Below are 25,490 nucleotides of genomic sequence, written 5' to 3'. Positions count from 1 at the left end.
AAAACAGAGGATTTCTGTAATCGGTAGCAGCTGTGTTTGGACAGACGCGCAGTGCGCAGATATGGGAGAACGGGTGAACTTAATTTTTATTGGCTTTTATTGATGTTGGCCTCGACACGTCAGTACGTTTTCGTTTTCAGGAAGTAATAAAATTAGATTTTTATGGAGTTTTGATATAAAAATACACAAATGTTAGGTTAGGTATGCTCATATGATGACTACGGATGTGGTCTAAAAGTGTGAAAAACATATTTTTCATTTCACTAAACCTTTAAGACAGGAAGAGTGTACACTGATGAATTAAAGCTGCTATAAGCAATAATATGTCAAAATCTTAATGACTTTCTTTTTCTTTTTTTCGACAGCCACCAATGGGTAGAACGCTCCCAAAAAATGTAGTCTGCGCCACCGTTAGGGGCCGCAATCTGCATTCAAATATGTTCCTAGAAGCTTTGTCATTGTTCGAAAAAAACCCAGTCGCAATGACTAACCAATCAGGAAGTAGACAGGCAAATTGACCAATGACAAAGCTTCTAGGAACATATTTGAATGCAGATTGCGGCCTCTAGATGTGTCACAGAGACACATTTTTTGCTGGCTGTCTGAATACCAAAAAGAATTAGACATATTTTGACATATTATTGCTTCTAGCAGCTTTAATTTTAAGGAATATCTTTTTTAAAAATTGACAAATTGACGTAACGTATTTTCTGTCCCACATTTGAGCAAATGGTGAATCAAACTAGCATGCTTGTCCTGTGGAGCTCTGTTTTTAAGCATGTTGACTGCATGCCCTTGACTTGTTTTTGTTAGTTGGGACAATTTAGTCATGCAAAATAATGACTCACAACTGAGTTAACCAGTGCTTCTTCCCTGCAGCAATCGCACACACACACACACACACACACACACACACACACACACACACACACACACACACACACACACACACACACACACACACACACACACACACACGTGACAGCAAGTGTACATGTGAATACTTATGCAGTATAAATGGCTTGGAGTTCGTCCCAAGGACTCAGGTGTAGGTTTTGGCAATGGAAGCCTCATGCGGGATTAAGTTGCTGACATGTGATGGCGTTACTTTCCTGGTGCGTGTTGTTCCCGCCCGTCCTTGAATGCCTCTTGACAGAACGGTTTTACTTTTTGGATGGTGCAGCCAGGAAATTAACCCATTTGGTGTTAGCATTATGTTATGCTTTAGCTATTGAAAAATAGCAGATCTACAAGCTCATAGCGCGCCACCGAGTGGCGCACTACGAGCTTGTAGGTCTGCTATTTTTGAAAAATCGAAGAACGACTGACATAGAAATTTTTTTCAGAAAACTGTCAGGATGTAGAAGACATTTTTAGAATCTGATCTCAGGTCAAAATGGGTTAACAGGCACTCTGTCTTGTTCTCTCCTGATTCATACTTCATGTGTGTTTGACAGGATTCAAACCTGAATTCCTACAATGACCATAATGCTTTTGCACTGCCCCTCCTTGTGGAGAGGAGGAGGGCTGTCTTACTGAGACAACATGGAAGGAAGTGAGACTGAAAATGTGAAATACTGAAATAATAAACACATGATATTACACACACCATGAAACCACCAGGAAAGTGTTTATTGTGTCCCAAAATCATTAAAATAAGATCTGGTTGCAAAAGGGTTGAAGTGGCCCTTTTAATGCAGCTTATCCCCAGCCTCCACCCCTCCCCTCCCCATGTGTCATTTACTCCTGGCCAGGATGCAACATCTCTCTCTCTCTCTCTCTCTCTCTCTCTCTCTCTCTCTGTGTCACCCATGCATGTTTGTGTTTTCATTTATTCACACCTGTTCATGCATGGTTGATACTCTTTGATAGCCTTTATTTGTCAGTCGCATGCGTTTGTCGTAGCATTGTGTGTGAAGCCGAAAGAGTATCCGTCAGATTACATCGTCATATTCTGTCAGAGAGTCAGATGTGTCGTGCTACATACTGTGCACTGATTCTGTCTACTAGGCAACAGTGTCATCATGCAGTCAGACTTGCTGCAGCACTGCACTGCGCCACCACAGCTCCAGGGGTTGGCACTCCATTAGGAATCCACTTTGATTTATGCCAAAGATTAAGATTCCCTTTAACCACGTTCAACGTTCAACCTAGGTGCCCAGACTGCTACCCCAGCCGCCAGGGCCTAAATACTATATAACATTGACTGAGGTCCCTTGTATTTGGCCCCTCCTTTTTTCCCTCTACACCAAATGACTTTGCCGGAGATAGCTAATCGGTAAGCTCGCAACCGTTGTGACCTTGTAGATTGGCTATTTTTTGCTGAATTATGTCATGTCATGGCACACCCATAGGGACGCTAGGGCTCATGTGGTTAAGTGGTTTGTTGTCCTGCCATGTTTTTGTCCTGCTGATGTCTTGATCATGCCCTCATTCACGTCAATTTAGCAATTCACACTTAAATAATTTTCATTCTTAACACTCATTGAATAATGGACTACTCTCTCATGTTAGTATTCATGAGAGGAGGTGGTGAGTGAAGGATTGAAAAGCTTGCAAACACAAATAACAAAACATTTACAAGACAGTGCTGCCACATGTTATACCATTGTAGCTCAGACATTTTCCCATTGGCACACTGTTTCCTTCCTCGGGGGGGCAATAACAGGCTATTGGAAGGAAAGCTGCACAGCAGCACGATAGGAATGCTGTGGATGCACACACATGGATATGACTAGATGGTTAGTTTCTGCGATTGTTCCCCGATCTTTGACAGATGTTTGCTCATTTTGACATGCCCAGAATAGGCTTAGGGTCACTAACGTTCCTGTGGTAAACTGGCAGGGAACCATTGCTGGTGTGGGCTGCTAAAGACATTTTCACAGAGTACATGTGGGTCATACAACAAAGAATAAAGCAGCCCTACTCTTACTTGTGCTGCAAACATCAACCTCCATGCCTTAACCTTGAACCCCGTCTAATACTGCTCCGTCTCTTTCCCTTGAGTTCTGGATTAGCTCACGATGATTTTGTCAGTTAAGCCTTTCAGCACTCGCTCACTCACCTTCCGTGCTTCCTACTTTTCTCTCCTCGTCTTCTCCTTCCTAATGGCCTGTTTATCCTGGATAGCAGTGGAACCGTTAGGACTGGCTCTTGGCCTCTGGCTAAACCATCAGTGTTCTGTTGTACAAGGGTTCTTGTTCACGTCAGGGCCAAGTGGGGCTCGTCACGGCTAGGCAACCTCAGAAGACCCACAAGATTACTGAATGGGAGAGCGTGGCTGAGCTGACACCTGCTGTTCGCCAAGAGAGGAGAGTTTGGGAGGACTGACGAGGGTAACGACTCCGAGCAAGTGCTGACTAGTCTGTTATGCGAGGAAAAGCTGAGAAAACCAAGCTAATTTGTATGACACGTTAATAGCATTGTGTCAAAGTTGCATAAGCATGTGTGCCTCCTGTGTCCTGACTCTTAGTAGCAAGTGAGCCTTTTTGGCTAAACTATTTTTCTCCAGAAAACATTCTCTAGTCACTTTCCTCAACATTAGATCAGTGACATCTAATCATAATTACTATATTATTATGATGCATATTGCATACTGTAGTGTAAAACCCACAAACATGGTACCATATTTTCCATGTTGACATTTCTAGGTCATTTCTATCACATTTCTATGACATTATGTCATCACATTTTGAGGGGATATTTGATGAACTTTATGGATAATTGGGACATGCTTTGCTAAGGTCTTGTGACTCCTACCCCATACCCAAGTTAGATTGACATACAGTACTAAATGTGGCTTGAAGCAAGCTCTTGGGTATTCGATTAGTTTTACATAACATAAGCATTAGCCCTGACACGCCCTGACCTCTAACCATGCCCAGGGGGTCATGAGGCACCGGATTCCTGAGCAGATCGACATAAAGACCTGTGAAAACACTCCATTAGTCTGTCCATTCACCCGCCACGGACACACAGCCCAGGCCAAGAATAAAAACACAGAGCGCATGGCTAACCACGCTAACCAACCAGCCAAACCACACATTTATACTGGCAACCGACTGAGCAGCCCCCCATGGGAATAATACAGCATGCATTGCTAGCGTTCTATTACGTAGTGTAGCCTTAGAGATGGAGTGGGTTTTTGGAAAAGTAATAGCGTGCCATAATAAATTATAATGATGGATTCCATTCCAAGGGTCTATTGGACACAGGAGTGGAGGTTTTATGAAAGCACTCAGTTGTTGTTCCTCTGTGTAGCGTGAGACGCTGGTGTCATTAAGGGCAATTTATACTTAATTGCGTGCTAGTGTCGCGCACTGAATATATAGCCAATATACACGCGTCGCAGCGCAACACATGGTGAGCTTGTCGATTGGCTATTTTCCGTGCACAACAGCAGCACGCTTCTAAGTAGAATGGAGTTTTTAGGCTGTAAGCCAGACAGTCCCCAGTAATAAATATAAAAGTAATAAAACCACACAAAAGTAAAACTCGTTGAATACATTTTGAAGACATTATAAACACGGGTTGCAGTTGATTCATTGCACACAAATTGAAATGATGGGACCTCTTTTGATGTGGCAAGACATAAAATATTGTCTATATATCTGCCTGGAATATGGGGCGTTGTGCTCATAACCCCAGAACAATGTGATGTAATGAAGCTATAGCCAAACCAGAACTAATGACACTGTCAGTCAGCCTCTCCTCTCCTCTCCTCTCCTCTCCTCTCCTCTCCTCTCCTCTCCTCTCCTCTCGGATCACATTTAATACAACGCAGTAGGTTCCAGTAAAAACCAAAAACTTGTCCATGCAGGAAGGCAGATGTTTTTGAGTAGAGACGATACCAGAATAAACCATCTGCCTCAGAGAGTGGGAGAAGCAGCCTTTCAGATAAAGGCCTCTCTCAACTATTAAACATAGTTTGAATTGTACACACACACACACACACACACACACACACACACACACACACACACACACACACACACACACACACACACACACACACACACACACACCTCTGGAAAGACGGAGGAGAGCAGGTTAGAAACAGATGGTGTTCTTTACTATGCTGAGGGAGTGAGGGGTGGGCTGAGCTACAGTCTGATACCTGACAAGCTTGAGGCTTCTCACTGGACTATAATGACTATTACTGAATTTACTACTACTTTGTTAGAAGCCAAAATAGAGATATCGGGACAATAAGAATATTAAGCATATGTTTCCTAGTGTTTGGGGAAAGTAGGCGAACATTCATCAAAAATAGGTGATCATGGGTTAACCAAGAACCTATCATCAGTCTAACCAGTATAATATCAAAAAATGAACCTGGAATCTGTCTAGAAAAAACTAAAACAAAACAACTCTTAAAGCTCAGCTATGATGTTCATAGCTCCTCTGCCAGTGTCCCAGTTGCATGTATCTGAAATCTCAAGCAGACTAATTACACAGATGTTTGGTCGGTGAATGGGATCCGACGTTGGAGTTTATGCTAATCAGCATGGGCTTGTGAAAATCCAATTTACTGGTCCAGGAACCTTTAAATATTAGTATTGCAGTGGGAAAGGGGCTGGGGTGGGGATGTGCAGGTGGGTGTCGCACATCTGTACATCACATGCCTTTACCCAGCCCCCAGAGCGGCTGGCCAACGTTGAAGAGCCCAGTGGTCAAAGCTGGAACTGTAGGTGGGCGTTTTCTTTTGCCCGTTCATGACATGTAGGACGAGTAAAACCTGTGCAGCTGGTGTTTGACATTGAGCGCTCGTTAGCACTTCCGCATAGTAGAGCATTCTTCCGGATGCTTCAAAACGCCACTGAGCAACATCCATTGGAATGAGCTGGGGGCTGGGCTGTTGCTCCTGGTCCACTCTCTAGTTAACTCTATGGCCTTTACTGTATGATGATTGCCCAGCCAGTGTTTAGAGGTCAGCGTCCCTATCAGTATTGGAAGACAATCCCGGGGTGGGGCGGGTGTCTTAGAATGGAGAAAAGGTTGGAGACAAAAGAGACTACTACAGCACTGATCTTGATTGTAATAACCAGCACCTTTGCTTGTGTAATTAAGTTTAAACGGCATACACTGGTGGGCTGGGGGTTGAAAATGTCAGCTTTTTTATGTTAGTGCACACACACACACACACACACACACACACAGTATATGAGGTGTACTGGTAATTACCATTCTGATGAAGGCTTTTCATCAAACCATGCTGCTTTGCATGCTCTGCTAATGACATACTACAGTATAGCACTCAAGCTCCTGCATCTGACTGTGTAACATTTTACAGACACAGACACACACATGCTCACTGTTTCCATGTATAACATGCCAGGTAGCTATGTAATATCTTTCTTTTCTTTTCTCCCGGTTATGGAGTAGGTCTGCAGAACTATAAGTTCACATAGCCCACAATGACGAAGACAGTATTGTGGGAGTCTGTCTCAGTGACTCAGTGACTCAGTGAACATAATAAAGTGCCACATGTTTAAGCAATATTACACGAGAGGGTGTTCTTTATCTGCGCAGTTTCCCTTAGAACCAAGATAATCGCAAAACAAATAAATCATAATGTTTTAATGACAGATGTAGCCACTGCGACCACAAATGTCCCAAGAAACTAACTAGCCTAGCCACCGAGTCTGCTGGAAGAACAGAGCAGGTGATTTCTTTGTTTTCATTAGGTGTTCCTATCCTATACTGTCGTTTAAGGCACGGCTAGAATGCTGTTTCAACCAATCAGATAATTCAGATTGCTTCCTCAAAACGAATTTCAGGTCATTTCCAGACTGAGTCAAACATTTTCAGCACGATACATTTGAAATGTGACACTATGCTATGAGGGAAGTTGGGTAACTGAAGTTCCTCCCGTAAAGACTTATTCAAAAGAAATAAGGCCAGCTCATGGCTACATGTTCTCTATTTTCAATTTGGCTAAATGTCAGTGTTTCCACAATGGACAGAGCCAACAGAACATATTCAGGAAGTTACAGTAACTCTTCAGAAATATAAAGTACTCTGACACTGTGACACTCATATTTAACATTTAAGTCTTAAAGCGCAAATAACATGCATTTTAAAACTGCTTTTAATATTTAATATCATATTGTCTATGTCCCTCAAAGTTATTTCTAATGGTTTGAGCCTCAATCACCACTCTGATATAACCAGCCTTGTCATTTCTTTCTGGTCTTTGAAAGCAGTTTTAGCTGCAGTACCACAATGTCCTGAGGTGGTGAGGGTGCTGATATGCAGATTATTTAATATTTGAGTAATTATAATAATACTGATGCTAGATAAAACCAGGCTTGTTTCCATTCCATGCCAGCTTGGAAAATCAACAATGGTGGACATTGTAAACAAAGTGGAAATGCAAATTTGAAACTGAAGACTGAAGAAGAGGAGGAATTATACAAAGTAGGGTGACATCGATGACATCACGATGAGGACAAAATCAGTTGAGCTGTTCCTGAGAGCAATTTACATTAAAGGACCTATATGATTTGAAAGCAAGATTGTTCAAAATTGGTTATTTGTGGGGATAGAAAACACATATGGGAGCCCCAAAAACACCCAGTGTCAATTATCTAATGTAATCCGGAGCGTAGCGCGCGGAAGGAACACGTTATTCCGACGAGTTCCAGTTCCTTTCCCCTCCATCAGGCGCCCCGGCTGGCCAGAGGGAGGTAGTTTAGAGATCACATGTTTTTTGTGAGGGTACCTACCCTAGGGGACACGGGGAGAACATGCAAACTCCACACAGAAAGGCCCTTTCGCCAACCCCGCCTCGGGTATGGGCACTGATGACGCGGGGGAGGGAACATGCCCCCCAGCGCCCACAGCGTCCCCAGCGGGAATCGAACCCAGGACCTTCATTTACGTCTTTCCTCTATTTTTATAGTCTGTAACGCACAGAAAATCATAATTTAATTTATCCTCAGTGTTAATGGATCCGTATGGGTTCATTTTGTTGCATTCAGGCTTGTAACAGACTTGTGATATCAGCCATACTCCATCAGGAGGACACCTACTGGCTTGTGGCCACATTTTGTCCATCTGTCCTCCTAAGTTCAGTGAGGTGGCATCTTGCTCCGTGCCTGGTTAGCATTGTTTTGGGACAAGCTAATGACCTGTGCAGTGCTGCTGCTGACCACAGTCAAATACAGTTCAGCTCATTTGAGTATCAGACTCAGCAGCAGCTAGGACTTAAAACTTGGTCTCGCGTAGCCAAACTATGTGCCATCATCTTGGCCTGCCTGCCAATAACACTCAGTGAATTTGCTTAAACTAATTGAAAACAATTATAGGGTTTATGAAAAACTGCACTGCTGAAGACTTTAGGGCAGTCCAGACTCCTCCTTATTGGGGTGGAATCCAAGGGGCCAGTGAGGCACTCCAACGTTGAAGCACTGGGCCCTAGTGGTAAGAGGAGGGACTACAGGCGGACCCGTGGATTCATGACCGGGAAACCCCGTGCAGCTGGGCTTTAACATTGAGCGCTCGGTTGCACTTCCGCATTTGCCAACCAAAATTTGGTTGGCAAATGCGGAAGTAGACGTTTTGAGACGGTCCTTCCGGGTGCTTCAAAACGCCACTGAGCAACTTCCACTGACATGAATAGCGGAGGGGGCGGAGCTTCGCACCAGATCAGTCTCTATCCTTTTATATACTCTATGGTGGAATCAGGTTGTTTTTTATTCTTCTATACTACTCTGATATTTCGCACATTTGACTGACACTGGCCTCACGATCCCACCTAGTGAATGGGAGGGAACAAACAAACAATTGATTTGATTTGATTAGACGTCATGCAGGAAAAACAAGTTACGTCATGGAGGAAGCATCAAGTATTTACACACAAAGTCTTTCGATTTGTTTTCATTACAACAACATTGCAACAAGACTTGCAATACAAACCTTGTATTTATTTTGAGGGGCGCTAGGCCCTCCTATGCCCAGCTATGTGTGTTTGTGTGTACCGCCCATAGAGATGATTTGATTGGCTGAGCACCCCATAGCGATTAGCCCTGAGCACCCCATAGTAATGATTTCATTGGCTGAGCACCCCATAACGATGATTTGATTGGCTGAGCACCCCATGGCGATTAGCCCTGAGCACCCCATAGTAATGATTTGATTGGCTGAGCACCCTATAGCGATGATTTGATTGGCTGAGCACCCCATAGCGATGATTTGATTGGCTGAGCACCCCATAGCGATGATTTGATTGGATGAGCAATGTACGTACTATTGAGAATCAAAAAGTGAGGGCAGAAAAGTGAGGACGCCAATTGTGATTGGCCGGAATGTGATGATGTATGAAGAGCGGCCCTCACTTCACACAGGTGTGATTTATTTTGTATTACATTGTACAAAGTTTGCACAATGTAATGTTTGTACTACAAACTGGCTACCATACACATGTGGATTAGGTGTAATTCATATTCACAGCCTGCAGTGCTCAATCACACAGACAGTTGTGCACATACTTGTCGCCGGTATGCATATAATCTCACAAAAGCACACTCATTTAGTCATCCGCTGTCGGGCTCAAAGCCAGCCATTTAATGAGCTTCATCATTGCGTCAGGGCAGCAATATAACTCAATCCCCAAGCATTATTCTTGTCTCGCAACAAAGTCTGTTCTATATGCTAATAGATTATAGTGTGTTTTTCAGCATGCAAGGCACATGTGTGTGCATGTATCTGGGCATGGTTTTATTTCAGGTATGCAGGTTGTATGTGTCTGTAGGTTTTATGTGTTTTGTATGTGTGTTTAAAATCCACTTCACAGAGTGACATGATGAAAGTCTGTATTGGAAATGGCTCTTTATTGCCCCTTTTGTGAAGTGATGTCAGTGCAACCCGCTGATAAAAGACAAAGTCCAATACTGTAACTGTAACTTGCTCAATGCTACCAGCTTCCTGGTCTGTTGTACCTTGTGATAAGTAACAGAGGTCTAGTTTGTAGTGTATCCCCCTGGGCCCTTATAAGGGCTCAGGTGCTGTTTGTGTCCATGTCGATCTGCTGCCTGTGTCTCTTTACCTGTCCACCAGCCAACGGGCCACTGTACTTAACACACAGAGGAGCCTCACTAGCATGCAAAGAGGATTAAAAAAACATCACACTTGAAAACAAAAAAAATGAGCTTCAATGTTCTTCATGTGATGTTATGATAATGATATGAAGTGGATGAACCACTTATACTTCAATGCATGCATGAGTCGTAATACAGCATGTTTTGACACAATCAAGTAAATCAAGCTAAATGCCTAAATTGTAAATTGTAAATTGTAAGCTTTAGCATTCAGTTAGCTGGCTCACTTCAATAGTCTTCCTTTCTCTTCCTGTCCTTTGTCAGCAGATGAGACCCTCTGTCTGCCTCCCTCTGTGCTTTGAAGCAATTCTTCAAACAACACAATAACAGTCATTTTCTCTCTCTTGTCTATTGTATTTGCTCGTGTTCCCCGGCTGGTGTGTGTGTGTGTGTGTGTGCGTGCGTGCTCAGTTTGTGTCAGTCATTTTGAATCCTACCACGTTCTCTTCATTATTTGGGCCAGTTGTCCATGAACGGGTACTGTGTGTGTGTGACTGTGTGTGCATGCGTGCGTGCGTGCGTGCGAGATGACAGAAAACCACCAATTTCTTTGCCTACACAGCTACACCCCAGCGTAGGCAAAGAAAGCATGCATAGCTGGGCGTCTGGCCGAGGTCGCTGCCTGTGACATTTTCCACTGACATTTGCTGACTTTTTCCCCCACAAACTAAAACCCCACTCATCAGCTTCAGCACCTCGTTCCTGTCTCCCCTCACTGCTCCTATAGCAACGCTCTGCCTTCCATTCCATCCAGACTCTGGCTGTTTAATGAATAACCATGCAGCACCTATTGTGTGTGTGTGTGTCTCATTTGCCTGCTGTCCTCCTGGCATAACTGGACTGGTCGCTGAAGGTCACCTGGCAGGAGGTCATTAGATGAAGAGAGGCTGAAGAATACCTGCTGAGACTGACCTCAATATTACACAGGGACCACAACATCCATCCTCCTCATGTCTCATTACTTTTCTTTTCTTCATTGTGCTTTCTTTTTCACCTTCTCCTTTGTCATTTTTTCTCCGTCGATTCATTTTGTGTTCCTTTTTTTAATCTCCGCCAGGCTGTAATGCAGTCAGGGTGGAGGTTAGGTTGTTGCTCCTTGCACCTTGCTTTTAAGTCTGTTTGTCCTTGATTTGAATGCTCTGCAGTCTGTACCGTCTACCTGATGGCAACAGTTCAAACAGGGAGTGACCAGGGTGGGAAGTGGGAAGGTTTGTTGTCCAATGTCCATGCAGCCAGCAGACCAAGGACCTCTATCCCAGAACATTTCCCAACATCAAAACGGTCAATAACTGTTTTTGTGAATTCATAATCTCAGACCCACCCAGGCAATGGAGTGGAACCAGCCAGTCGAGCAGAAGCCAATTAAAATGCATCACCACCACATTATGGTTAATGGTATAATATAGTATTTATAGATATACACACTCAGACGCCATTCAGTTAAGAGTTAGAATTAACACCAACATACAATCCGTTTTTGAATGTGACAACTGACAATATACCCCCACACACCTTTTGTCGTGAGCATGTGCAATTGTGGCTCGTTTAGAAGGTTACATAACACGTTTTCATCGATTGGTCAACTATTGTGACCACCATCTCTATGCTGTCTTTCAGTATTCCCTTGGTGTCTCCCTATGTTTGATTCACCCCTGCCCTGCTTTCCTCTATTGCTCACCCACCCACATCACATTGTGTGTTAGGAGGGGGGGGGGGCAGACATACCCTCAGGGTCTCCTCTTTTGGTGCTGCTGCTGACTAGCACCACACACACACACACACACACACACACAGAGAGAGAGAACTCAGAGTCTCTCTTATCTCTGCCTTGCCTCGCTGTCTGGGCTTACTGTCAGCACGGTGCCAAAGTTCCTCTCCCTGCGGCCACTCTAGCTGGTGGATTGTCAAATTCATTATCCAATAGGATGCTGTTGGCCTGCTTAAATGGCTCTCAAAAAGACAATCAGGCCCCGTTTTGATATTGATTGATTTTAGACTCAATTTGGACTTTTGATTTCACTGGAGAGTTCACTTTACCTCCCAGGCTGCCCCATGTGATTTGGAGGAGCTGTGCCACTAGAGAAGGCTTGGCCCTATCTCTCCTCTCGCAGCAGACAGATTAGGAGCAAAATATGGCGCGACAGGAAAACGGCAAATCTGCTGTATAATACAAGTTACAACTGGAAGGGCTATTTCAACCGGTATTTTAATCGGTTTTGCCCACACACATAAATAACACTGAGGTAAAAAACATTATGTATATACTCCCTCTTGGTTTGTCTGTGCAGTAAGCATTTGTGACAGATGCTGACATCAGTCCAGTATGGCTCATGCTATACAGGGCTGTTCCAACCACCCCCTAAAAGTGGTTTGGAGTAACACAGTTAAATCGGTAGATAGTGTGAATTCAATAATAAATCATAAATATTCAAATTGAACCAGATGGATTTGGTTCAATTTGTACACTTTTGTAGTAAATTTACATATATTTTACAGTATTTTACTGTGTACCGTACTCTAGCCAACCATAGGATAAATTGACTAACTTGATTGCGCAGCTATACTGTATTGCTGAATTTGCACACAACTAGTGAGAGAGCTTGCACTTTCTTTGTATATGAAACACTTTTCTCTCCTATTCCTAAACCTATTGAACCTTGCTGATTCTTATTTATTGATCTCTGGTACAGTGCTTGTTCAGTTATGAACCATTGTGTTTGTGAATTTGTAAGTGTTGTATTCTTTTATGTTTCCCCTGGTGGGAAATTAAATACTTGAATTGGATCAGTATTTGGATGACAACATGTATAAGTCCCTCCCAAATACAGGAATATATCTCTGTCTTGTTAACAATGTAGCATTTTGGCAAAGTAGGTAACGGTAAGCTCAAGCATTCCGTAGGTAGTATAAATAGATCAATTTGCACATTTGGAATATACCGGTATTCTTATTTTGTCATCTGTGCAGATGGCAAATAAGCATTTTAATTAGCCTAGACATGTATACCTAATTAACCAAGTCCTTTGTTCAGCATCTAACGTTCTCCTACTGTGTATTTCTCTCTATCCCCCTTTCTAGCCCTGCAGTAATGAGGGCACGCACATGCACATGCACATGCACATGCACATGCACATGCACATGCACATGCACATGCACATGCACATGCACATGCACATGCACATGCACATGCACATGCACATGCACATGCACATGCACATGCACAGTTTGCACACACACACACACACACAGGATGAAGGCTCCCTGCTGCCTGCTGGGTGGTTTCTCTGCACAACAATAACTCTGGGTGAAGTGTTTTCTTAAGCCAAGTAGCGATCTGCAAAGACTGGATAAATTGGTTTGATAAATATCCCCTGTTAATCTGGCTAATTAGATGCCTTGGAAACGCTTCTCCGTATGGGGCGGATTAGGAGGTCAAATGCTAAACACAACAGCAAAGCAAAACTGACACGCACGCACGCATGCACACACACACACACACACACACTTTTTGTTTTGTGTGTGCTGGGTGGTGTGCTGCTGACTTAGAGGGCAGTGGATTATTGTGGTGTGTAGCATTATGATGTGTGGCATTTGGGTGTGGGGAAGCTGAGCCTGGATGAAAGCCCTTTTAATCCATACAGCAGGAATCGGATGATGGAAAAATGCTGTGATGAAGAAACCACACCCTACGGCCTAACCCATTGGTTCTCAACCTGTGAGTTGGGACCCCCACATGGTTTTGGGGGGTCCCCAGATGACAGTAAAGTGACAGGTTAAGGACTTACCTAATACCTTAAAAAAAAGATTTAAAGATGGAGTGCTGTGATTTCTTTCCACCCTAAAACATAATCATCAGGTATTATTATATAAGGAGGAAGGTTTTTCAAAAAAGTGTACAGTATTTGTGAAAATGTCGTTTTTATGTGGACACGCCCACCAGTTAATTAAGTATGCCTGGTTTGCCTGTTGGGTGGTGATGGGTGGTGATCCACCTGAACTGAAGCTCCCACAGCAGTTGTTGTATGATAAAGGGGGAGGGGTTAGGGGAGGGGATGATATTGTGATGTCACTATATTGTTGCTTTTATCATTGGCACATTTGAATGTCACTGGCTTCCTCTCTGTGTTTTCAACCCAGCTCGGCGGCCCTTGCACTACTGGCCAATCACAGCTCTTACGCTACTGGCCAATCACAGCGGCCCTACTACAATTCCCTCATTAGTGCCGCGAGGGACCGAAACTTTACTTCTCTTCAAACGCGTTAATATTGTAACCGCAACGCAACATCACATCACATCAGAAATTAGCCCAGAACGTCTGCGTTCTGTTCAATCACCGCAGATGCAGCCTAGAGAAAAAAGGGGTTTAAAACGGCTCTGAAACGGGAATTGGCCGGCTGTGAAATCCTACAATTTCCTTCTTCCGATTGGCTACGGTCGATCACTTGACACGAGCGTCGTTGCAGTGGAATGCATGTTGGGTTGTGTGTGTGTGTGTGTGTTCACAGGTAGCTGATACACTGAGTGGGGGTGACGAATGAATAGCTTCACTGTTTTTTTTGTCCCCCCCTCCCTTCTTGTGTACCTGTGAGTTTGTCTCCCTAAAGAGCAGACCTATCTACATCAGTGCTGCTTAACTTTATGAACCTGAATCCCTTAAGTTTGAGAGCCCACATTTGTGTTGAAATGTGTTTACAAACTTCGCCTTCAAAGGAACATTACTTTACCATACAGCATACAATGAGTGTAAATTAAACGGGTTCTGTTGAGGCAAGCAGGCTTTAAAGTTGGCACAGTGCCAAGATATACATTGGTTTCACATGCATTTGAAATGCCCCCCCCCCCCCCCCCCCCCCCCCCCCCCCCCACAGCGTATAGTCTTAGACTCTGGCTGCTCATTGAATCGATACTCGCTACTTATGTGGCAACCATTTACATCGAGGGCAGAGAAGTTTGAACAAATCACAGCTTACCGAAGTCCTTGTGAGAGCACTTTACTGTGATACTTCTCCTTTCTTGTCTGTCTGTCTCTCTGTCTGTCTCTCTCTCTCTACCTTGCTTAGAGCACCTTTCTATAGTTCTCTCATACAGCTGGAACACATCAGCAATTTCTCTTAACTGTTTTGGTTAACAACCACATATCTATGCACGCACGCACACACACACATATGACATTGCGTCGTATAAGCCAGCAACACTATACATACCGACCCATACTGACAGACAGGAAACATGTATGATCTGATGCAATGTAATCCTGCACAGACAAGCATGCAATTATGTCATGAGGGAACTGCATATAATACACACGCGCACACACACACACACACACACACACACACACACACACACACACACACACACACACAGAGCCTGGTAACAAAGGGGGCCAGTGAAAACCCACTTGGACTTTCAGCACTCCTCACCCTCCTAGTACTTTATCAGTGCGTTCCTTTGTCTTCACTTATCACCCCAGCGTGTCGTGAAACAGTCAGACTTCTCTCTGCACACACCTGCAATGATCAGCTCACTGAAGCCGTCTCACTGGTTCTGTTAGGATGTGACAGGCTAGGATTAAAAAGTCAAGTGTGTTTTATGGGCACAGATTGAATGGTTTACCTACTGTAAGTGCAAAGGATTCCAAAGTACAGTTATAGGAGCCGTATGTGGGTGAATGTTTATAATGTGCATGTGTGCTAAGACTGGGTTGAGCTACCATGATCTTTATGACTGTATTGTGTCTGTTTACGCACGCATGCATGCATGCACGCCTACCCAGTTCCTACATAATGTCTTTAATGAGGAAAGTCTGATCGTCTCAGTTCTGTTGGAATGGAGCTGTGAAGTTTCTTACATGTTCTATCAGCTACTTTCTGAAGTGAAGGGACCACCTGCACCTCACAGTAGTACATACGTAAGTGAAATGGAATGAATAAAACATAGGCCAGATGTGATGGGAAGGGAGGAGCGGGGTGGTGGTGGAATGGAGGACGAGGTGGAAGATAGAGTAGGTATTTTTGGGGGGTGTTGGAGTCTGGGGAATATTGGAGTGATGTTAGGATAGACTGTGTGTGTTGTGGTGGTGGTGGTGGGGGGGTACAATAAAAAGATAGGAGGATTATAGGATAGAAGGACAAGAGAGTGTAGTAGTTTTGGTAGGAACCAAAGTTCTCTTAGGCGGAACTATTGTGTTCTGAGTCGTTCGTTTCCGCCCGGACATATTTGTGGTGCGCAGTGCGCACATACATACGGTTTAGCCAATGAGAAAGCCAACTGGACTAGCACAGCGATGTCAGCCAATGAGAAAACCAGCTGGACTAGAGGACTAGCTTGCACATCGATGATAGACTCAGCTTGCTATTGCATAGCAGCTGGTAAAAAAAGACTCGCAAAAAGACGTAATTTGCAGCTACAGCTAAGAGAAATGGGCGACTGTGGCTCAGGAGGTAGAGCAGGTCGTCCAATGATCCATGGGTCGGCGGTTCGAATCCCGGCTCCTCTTGTCTACATGTCGAAGTGTCCTTGGGCAAGACACTGAACCCCAAATTGCTCCCGATGTGCTGGTTGGTACCTTGCATGGCTTCCGCCACAATCGGTGTGTGAATGGGTGAATGTAATGCACAATCTATGTAAAGCGCCTTGGATAAAGGCGCTATACAAAAATGCACCATTTACCATTTATAAATGCACCATTTAGAAATGGGAGGATGGATGAGAGACATACTGTAGCGGGATTAGGAGGGACTGATGGGGGTGGCTAACAGGAGCAACATGGAGACTTGGTGTGATGAAAAATAGAAAAGAGGATGTAGAGTGAGAGAGAAGGAGATGGATGTAGTAGCAGCAGGAGGGGATGAGACATATTAATGAAACTAAAGGTACAGACTGTACTGGGAGTCTAGCAGCTGTGCACAAGGAGTCTATACAGCAGCCAAGACAGTCTATAATACAGCAGCAGCAGGCTTGGGCAACAACCCACACTTGGCAAAATGTAGCTTGACCTGAACTGACTTTACTGATCTTCCACTGATCTTGAGTTAAATTCAGAATAAACATGAATAATGAGGAAAGGAAACTGGCCTGCACAATTTTACATGTAAGAAATGTGAAACATTCGCACAATGCTGTGGAGAGGTTTGGGGATAGCATTAGAAAACAGGCTTAACAATAAATATCTTTCCTGGATACTGCAACAATAAATTCTGTTACTTACAATTATGTGGACTTGCTGTTTACTCCTTTTTTGCACTGCGAAACCTAAAGCTGCTCAATAAAAACATAATTTGGTAGAAGGCAGCCACAATTATATAGCCAATTTTGTTGGGAAATGAGCACTACGCTTCAGCTAAACACTGTTCTCTGTCTTACATTTGCCTATTTTTCAGAGTCTAATTCACCTACGTTGTGTAACAGGTTGGTCATGTTGGTCACCCCAACCACTGCAGCCAGTGCATGAGAGTTAAAGGACAACTTTAGTTTTTTCCAACCAAGGTTCATGTTTTAGGTTGTTATTAGAGAAAGTAAAAGATGAGTGTTCAGTTTTTTTGTCATTTTCTTTTTTTTCCTTCGTTTTAGGGATTTTAGCTGTTTTTGACAGGGGGGCGGGGGCATTCGAGCATGGCGCTAAATATGTATGTATGTCCATTTTTTATCATTTACTATAATCTTACTAGACCCCAAGAAATTACATCTGGCCACAAGTTCACAGGATCTACTGAATATGAAGGTAGGCTCAATATGTCAGTTTGACACATTCAGTAGATCCCGTGATCTTTTGTGGACAGATGTAATTTCTTGGGGTCTAGTAGGACTATTGTAAATAATAAAAAAAGAAATCGCTAAAACGTTTGTAAGAAAAATACATATTTAGCCCCATGCTCGAATGCCCCCGCCCCCCTGTCAAAAACAGCTAAAATCCCTAAAACGAAAGAAAGCAGCAAAAAAAAAAAAAGAACACTCATCTTTTACTTTCTCTAATAGTAAGTAAATTTTATTTATATTTTTCATTAAAACGAATGATATCAACAACACAGCATCAAGCAATTGTACTAAATGCTGAATTCTGCCACATAATGCCTTGGCTCCCCATCCCACCGCCATGTGCACTTTTAATTAGCCGCAACTGCACTGCATAATAGAAGGGCAAAACCAAGCCAAGACAATATTCTTATTACCTCTTTTGCAGTCGGCTCAGTCTCTCAGCGGTCAACACATTTGGAGGCCAAGAGGGTTTTTAAATCACATCTTGGATCGTCTGTACATCATTGCTGCCAGCAGCACAGTATACTTTATGTAAGGAGATTGATTAAGGCCTTTTTCTTCTGTTCTTTTTGCTGTGCAGGCTTTGTTGTGCTGCAGTTAAAATCATGAAGTTCATTGTGTGTGTGTGTGTGTGTGTGTGTGTGTGTGTGTGTGTGTGTGTGTGTGCGCGTGTGCGCGTGTGTGCGCGCGCGCGAGACTGTGCGTGCGTGCGTGGCTTTGCTGACAAGCAGAATATTAGGATCAGGCTTTGCTGTCTGCCTATATGACAGACAAAGGCCACAATGTAATTGGTTTGTATGATGAGGTGGAATATTGAACATCACGCAAAAGTCCTTATTGTCTATTATGTTCAAGTCATGTGTGCTCATATGCTTTTACTGAGTGAACGCAGGCTTGCTTTCATGTACTGTACATTTCTGCATATGTATGTATGTATATTTTGACGTCCCGAGGCTAAAGCAGCTCTGCTCGTGTGGTACAGAATCAGATCCTCCCTATGCGATGACAGATGTGATAGATTGTAGATGTGCGTCTCACGGTGGATTGTGTGGAGCGCGGGAGGTGGTGTGTGTGTGTTTGGGAGGGGGGGGGGGGTTCCTCTCCACAGGACGTCAACACATGATGAATGTTAGCCCAAAATGTAAAGCTGCAGAAGACAGGGCTCCGGGGGGAAATGAAAGGATGGGGTGGGGTGGGGGGGAGAAACACGAGGGAGAGCATAGGAAGGAGAAGCCATTATGAAACCCTGGTTTTCACTTCCTTCCCTGGCGGGGTTTGTTGCATGGTTTTAGAGGACACGCAGACAAAGGCTACGGGGACACCGGATCCGTGCATCTCTGGGCTATGTGGAGAAAAGGCTGCTTTTCTTCTTCTTTGGTCTGCGGTTAAACCGACGTGACATTTGATTTAGTTTGTGGCGCCAAAGCCAAAACTAACTTTGGATTTTTGAAGCATAGCATCAGAGCTGTTAAACCAGAACTGTTGTTAGTTTTAATCCTACAATGTTTATACAGTACTAGGCCTTTTATCATGACTATCTGATGCTCAGTGGGGCACATTATTCTCATGCCATGATATCTTGTTATGTGACCAAACCTGATAGATGAATCACTTAGTTGGTTTCCTTATTTTGCGAATGTCATCATTATAGGCAACATTTTTGTAGAAGAAAGTAATCCCAAATAATTCCTGAAATTGTCAACAATTTCTAAATCTTCAATAATGACAGATCGACACAATTGTCAAGAATTTCTAAATCTCCCAAAACGTCAGATCTGCAAGCCTTGTACTGTAGATCATTGTGAGCTAGCTTGTAGATTCAGATTGTGGGGGGTGGTGTGTGTGTGTGTGTGTGTGTGTGTGTGTGTGTGTGTGTGTGTGTGTGTGTGTGTGTGTGTGTGTGTGTGTGTGTGTGTGTGTGTGTGTGTGTGTGTGTGTGTGTGTGTGTGTGTGTGTGTGTGTGTGTGTGTGTGTGTGTGTGTGTGTGTGTGTGTGTGTGTGTGTGTGTGTGTGTGTGTGTGTGTGTGTGTGTGTGTGTGTGTGTGTGTGTGTGTGTGTGTGTGTGTGTGTGTGTGTGTGTGTGTGCGTGCGCTCGCGACTTGTGTGTGTTCTGCTCTCACTTGGGTGGGTCCATGCTTTATTCTGCAGACTTCCACTGCAGTCATTTGGAAATGGAATATGTTTGTTCTTTCTGTGTGTGAATCCATGCATATGTTGAGTCTGTGGGTAGTCTGTGTGTACAGTTTCATCAACACTGGAAACGGGTCAAGGTCACAGCTGTGTGTGTGTGTGTGCGCTTGCATGTGAAGCATGGCATCATTCAGTGAGCAGTAGGATTAAAGTCTCTGTGGTCTTTATGTGGATTAGGGTATTGATCTGAACTGTAGAGTAGACACAAGGCTCTTCAGTCCTCACTGCTCCCACAGATAGAGACAGAGAGGATGGTAGATAGTTGACTTTGCATGTTCATTTTCCAGACTCACTTTCATGCATTTGTATTTTGGGTTGTCAGCGGTCAAGTTGGTGTAGCCGTTTTGTTTGCTGCGAGTGTGTATTGCGCCGACAGCTGTGATCCATCACACATTCTAGCACCGTGTGCAGAGTCGGACCACACACACGCACGCACGCACGCACGAGCGCGCACACACACACACACACACACACACACACACACACACACACACACACACACACACACACACACACACACACACACACACAGTCACCACACACACACACACACACACACACACACACACACACACACACACAGCAATGTCGTTTACATACCTCATTTCATCACTACAGATTATTACAAGACAGTGTTGATGTGTGATTACTTTTATTGTCTGGTATCCTCTCTCCCAGGCACTAACAACACAAATCCCATCACTGCCACCTGGCGGTGAAGAAAGGAACTGCGTCAGCAGCAGATGACGGCGTATTAGTATCTCACCGTTCAGAAAGCGTGGTCTGTGACTGTGAAGCTTCATTTAGCCGGGGGTAACGAACAAGAGCACACTGAGTCACTGCAGAGCTAATGATGTGTGCTTGTCTGTGGAAGACGAAGTTGCACTCAACTGCTCATCCCATATCCATTCACACACATACTTGTTTCTTGTTAGCTTAAGGCCCAGTCTGAAAACGGCTCCCACAGTATCACTATAGAGAGAAGTGTGTGAATTGCACCAAAGCAGTGTAAGCCTCAGGCTGTGATTACAGTTGAATGACTAGTATTACTCTGTTACATCCAACATGTGTGTGTGCATCGCACCACGCTACGTGAAGCAGCAGTTTTTTTGTTAATGACATGGCTCACTGAGCTCACTGAGCCAAGCTTGAGTTAATGGAGGCAAGGTGTAAATTAGGTGTGTGAGTGTGTGTGTGAGTGAGAGAGTGACTGAATGAGTGAGTTCGCTCAAGGTTTCCTCTGGCCGAGTGCAACGGAAGCTTTCACTAAAGCCCTTTCATATGAGCAGTCATCTGGGAGTTCTGTTGAGGTTGCGGTGTGTGTGTGTTTTACGTGGCTTCTCCAGATGTTCCTTTCTGCTCCGTCGAGGACCCGCCTGTCGGTGAGGGAGAGGATGTGACTTCACGCATGGGCTTTGTTTCCACGGGAACGGCAGATGTTTCCGAACTTTAGACCACCATTTTCTGTGTGTGTGTGTGTGTGCGCGCGCTGACTGTACTCTGTGACTTCTTCACCGTTGAGTTCAAGCAAACCTCTGGAGTAGGGAAACGTTGAGCAATGTTCCTGTCATGCAGGATTGGAAATCTCCAAAACAAGTCGTTGTGCGGTCAGTTCTGTGATATGTCAACACACAGGATGTCTGAGGGTCAGTTAGTACCATGGGCCAGCAGCACTGATGTGCTTTTAATGAGGATGTGAGGCCAGGTGGCTGGTGTTGCATTCCCCTGCTTGCTGACAAAAACAGGTGTTTTCCTCTTTAAAGCTGTTTGTGGGTGTGTGAGTTACAGTTGGGAAGTGCACACACTGTCTGTGTGCACTTGTGAATGGGAATATTTGTGTGTTCGTGTGTGGCCCACTGATTGTTAATTGCTATGATAGAAGAGAATATTTAATGAATGCTTTTTCTTCCCCCCCCCCCTTCCTACAGAAGGAGTTTGCATCGCCCCCTCCCCTCCCGTTCAGGAAGCTGAGTAACCCTGACCTGTCACCGGCGGCAAAAGACGCCTCCAAGACCAAGCTCCATCGCCAGCTGAGCCAGGATGAGAACCGTGCACGGCGCAGTAGCATGGCCATGACGGGTAACACGCACGCACGTACGCATGCACGCACGCACGCACGCACGCACGCACGCACGCACGCACGCACGCACGCACGCACGCACGCACGCACGCACGCACGCACGCACGCACGCACGCACGCACGACACACAGCTAATTTATGTAATTTATGTTTATGTATCGAGAAGTACATTTTTTTTTAACCATTCTAAGTGGCAGGCCCAAAGTTGGCACGCCCTGGGGAGGCCACCTGGCCTGGTGGAGACCTGTGCTCCAAGGAGCACAGGTCTTTCTCCACTAGGTTCAGACACACAGATCAGGATCAATAAGTAACAGAAGGGGTCGGGGACCAATACGTAGTATCGATAATTCCATTGATGCCAATAAAAGCACATTCATTCCCATCCTTAACCATCAGCTTCACTCTCAATAAAACCATTACAGTTTAACACCCTCAACCTATAGAGGCCATTAACTCTGTTCCCTCCGCAGGTAAGCAGCTGCTGCCTCTCTCCAGCAGCCTGCACGGTGGGGTGAGCCAGCTGGCCTGGCAGGGTGCCGTCGGAGGGCCCATGTCCATAGGAGCTACAGGATGTGACGTCAACAACTTGGTCCGCATGAGGAACCAGAGCCTGGGGCAATCCGCCCCCTCACTCACCGCACTGGTCAGTACCACAGGAACACCATACCCTGGCCTACACAGTGAAATAATCAGTGTTAAATGAAAACCTGGCCTGGGGTTTAGGGTTAGATTGAAATTTGATTCCCTTTAACTTTAATTTGTAACCACATATACACCACATTGGAGGCGGAAAGTGAAGGCGTCAAAACCAGACGTCTTTCAGAGCATGGTTTTACTTGCTGTTGACGCTCAGCACAGACCGCCAAAACCCAGTGACTACCCTGTTACAATAGCTTCAAGTTCGAGAGCACTTTGCCGGTGTTCAGAGTGCTTGCGGAACAGAGAGAGAAAGAGAAAAGAACACTACAAGTGCCTTTAAAAAAGAAAAGCTCACATATTAATAGGATACAGATTACAGAGTCTGTTTATTTTGCATCAGGAGTACCGTGCAGCCTATCCACCCTTACTCACAACTAGTCAGGCTTCAGAGACGAGATGATAGTTCCTAACGTAACGCAGACTCCTCTCCTTCCATTGTAAAAGGAGAGAGGTTCAGTTCACTGGTTAATTCTGCTGTGCAATGGTTGACGCTTTCAGTCTGTCAGGGCCTTAAGGGTCCATTTCGTTACATCTGTTCACTCTTAAGTAAAGATTGCATGCAAGTTCCCTTTGCACTTAACTTCTGTGACTACTTACTTACCTTGTTGTTTGTTGACTACTACTCATGCTTTCTCTGCTTACTTTGATTTTGCCACTTGTAAGTCACTCTGTATAAAAGCACCTGCTAAATGCCTAAGCTGTAATTGTCGGATCCACACTTCTATCCGCTGTTCCTCCTGTGTGTACAGTTCATGTGGTTCTGCATGGTATCACCAGAACAGCTGCTCTACAGTACTGGACTATCCGCCTGGTACCATATGGGTTCTGTCTTTACACACTCTGCAGGCTGTGCCAGCCTGACGCAGCAGTCGATGGATGACTCAGGCTTTTACAGCGCATGTGCACATGCACGCACGCACGCACACCACAGCATCCACTGAGAGCTCTTTCACAGCACCAAGCGCACCAGCATTTGAGAAATGGAGCTTGTGTGTGTGTGTGGTGTGTGCGTGTGCGCACACACAGAGCAGTATAGTGCTGACCTACATATAAAAATGGTCTACACATAGCAACAACTCAGCTGTGTGCATCTGTGTTCTGTTATCTTTCTGTTCTGTGCACAACTCTGACTCCTTCTGGACCAGGAGGGAATTGTACCCAGATGAAGATTCATTAAATGTGTGCTCTATTTCTAAACTGTATTCATACAGAAAGAATGCTTATTAAGCTGTGTTGTTTTTCAGCCCACTTTCTAAACTTAGAGACTGACTGCATAGGTACTGGTGTTGCTACATCACTGGTTTGGTTTTATTTGCCAACATTAGCTCGCTGACGTTTCTGTCAACATTAGGGAATTCTGTGAAGCCTTCCTGGTATTTCATATGTTTTGTAACCAGTTCTGTTTGTTATGATATGACCCCAGCATTGTTGTTCAAACAGCACAATAGAGGAAGTGTAGCCTACTATGCAAGAAGAAGAATGTAACAGTGGAGGGAAGTGTTTGTGTGCGACATGGCAGATTTTTCTTTTTCCAACCCTATAGCTACTAGAATTAATGCTGGCCTCAGGATTGAAGAAAAGACTTGTTTCTATTGTGGTCCCATTTATTAAAATCATCAACCATGTTTGTTCTATATCTGTAATACCAGATTTTTGTCACATAGTCAAAGGGTACTGCCCCTTTGACTATCTTAAATTACTATTCACATTTTTATCTGTTTATTGCTCAACCCTATCATCGACCCTGTGTTGGAATTAGGTTGGTTGTGAGCTTGCCTTTAGGCAGAGAAGTAGTCTGACTCTAAAGCTTAGTTTTTAATGACATCATGTTGGAGAACCAAGAATTGCAAGCAAAGTAAAACTGGCATTGAATGAGCCGGGCTCCAGCAAGAGTCTTGAGAGCACTTTTGTTGACGAAAGAGGAAATTCTGACCAAAAATCTTGTTCTTTGATTGACTTTCTTCATCACTTTGGATGGGATTTTTTCCCCACGCGTCAGTCTGTTAAGAATGCTGCCAAAATAGTTGTAGTTTTTCCAAGGTGTAACAGTTTGTTAAAGTCTGGTATGTATGGGTTATCTTATCTTTTACCATCCGAGACATAATAGAAACACATTACCCTTACCTGTATACATCTGTATTATCTTCTGTGTTATCTTCAGTATACACAATGGTGTCACAGATGACATGCACTGGTCAATGATCTGATCAGGAGAAGTAATTATCTAAAAGTGAAACTGAAGACGTGATGGTTTGGACTAACATGTTACTTAATTTTGGGCCAGAGCTATCTTTTTGTTTTGTTTTATCATCGAATGAATGTACAGTACATAGCTTCCATTCTATCTTTCAACTAAAAACTGAGGTGCATTTGGAAGGCTTTTTATAAATGCTTTTATGATTTAGAAACCTAGTTTGTGACTCCCCCTGCTGGGGTAGACCTGGTGTGCCAGTTGTGTGGCAAATATCAACCAACCATGCAGGTGAGTGGAAGCGACTGAAAGTGCAATGTGATTAGAAAATTATGTTTGCTTTCTTTGGAACTCTAACGTATAGGACCATAATATCGATATTGGGTGAATACTAGGTATTTGAATAAAAACATGATTTGATTATTGTTAATGTTTTATTTTTTATTATGTTTTATTCAACTGAAGTAAAAT

The 25,490-nt window shown here is 44.1% G+C and overlaps 1 protein-coding gene across 7 annotated transcripts in view; it reads left to right on the top strand.

The window, feature by feature from the left end:
* Positions 1-25,490, top strand: part of mast2 (microtubule associated serine/threonine kinase 2) — a 197,673-nt gene that overhangs the window by 15,125 nt on the left and 157,058 nt on the right. For 4 of the 7 annotated variants that reach the window (XM_079505999.1, XM_079506002.1, XM_079506000.1 and 1 more), the window contains exons 2-3: positions 21,978-22,143; positions 22,600-22,772. In XM_079505999.1, coding sequence (XP_079362125.1) covers positions 21,978-22,143; positions 22,600-22,772 — 339 coding nt within the window. The remainder of the gene's footprint in view (positions 1-21,977; positions 22,144-22,599; positions 22,773-25,490) is intronic. The other 3 variants (XM_079506003.1, XM_079506005.1, XM_079506001.1) reach the window with 1 other exon arrangement.

This window comes from Electrona antarctica, assembly GCF_951216825.1.
Source record: "Electrona antarctica genome assembly, chromosome: 7".
NCBI lineage: Eukaryota > Metazoa > Chordata > Actinopteri > Myctophiformes > Myctophidae > Electrona > Electrona antarctica.
This window is presented reverse-complemented; position numbering and strand designations above follow the sequence as displayed.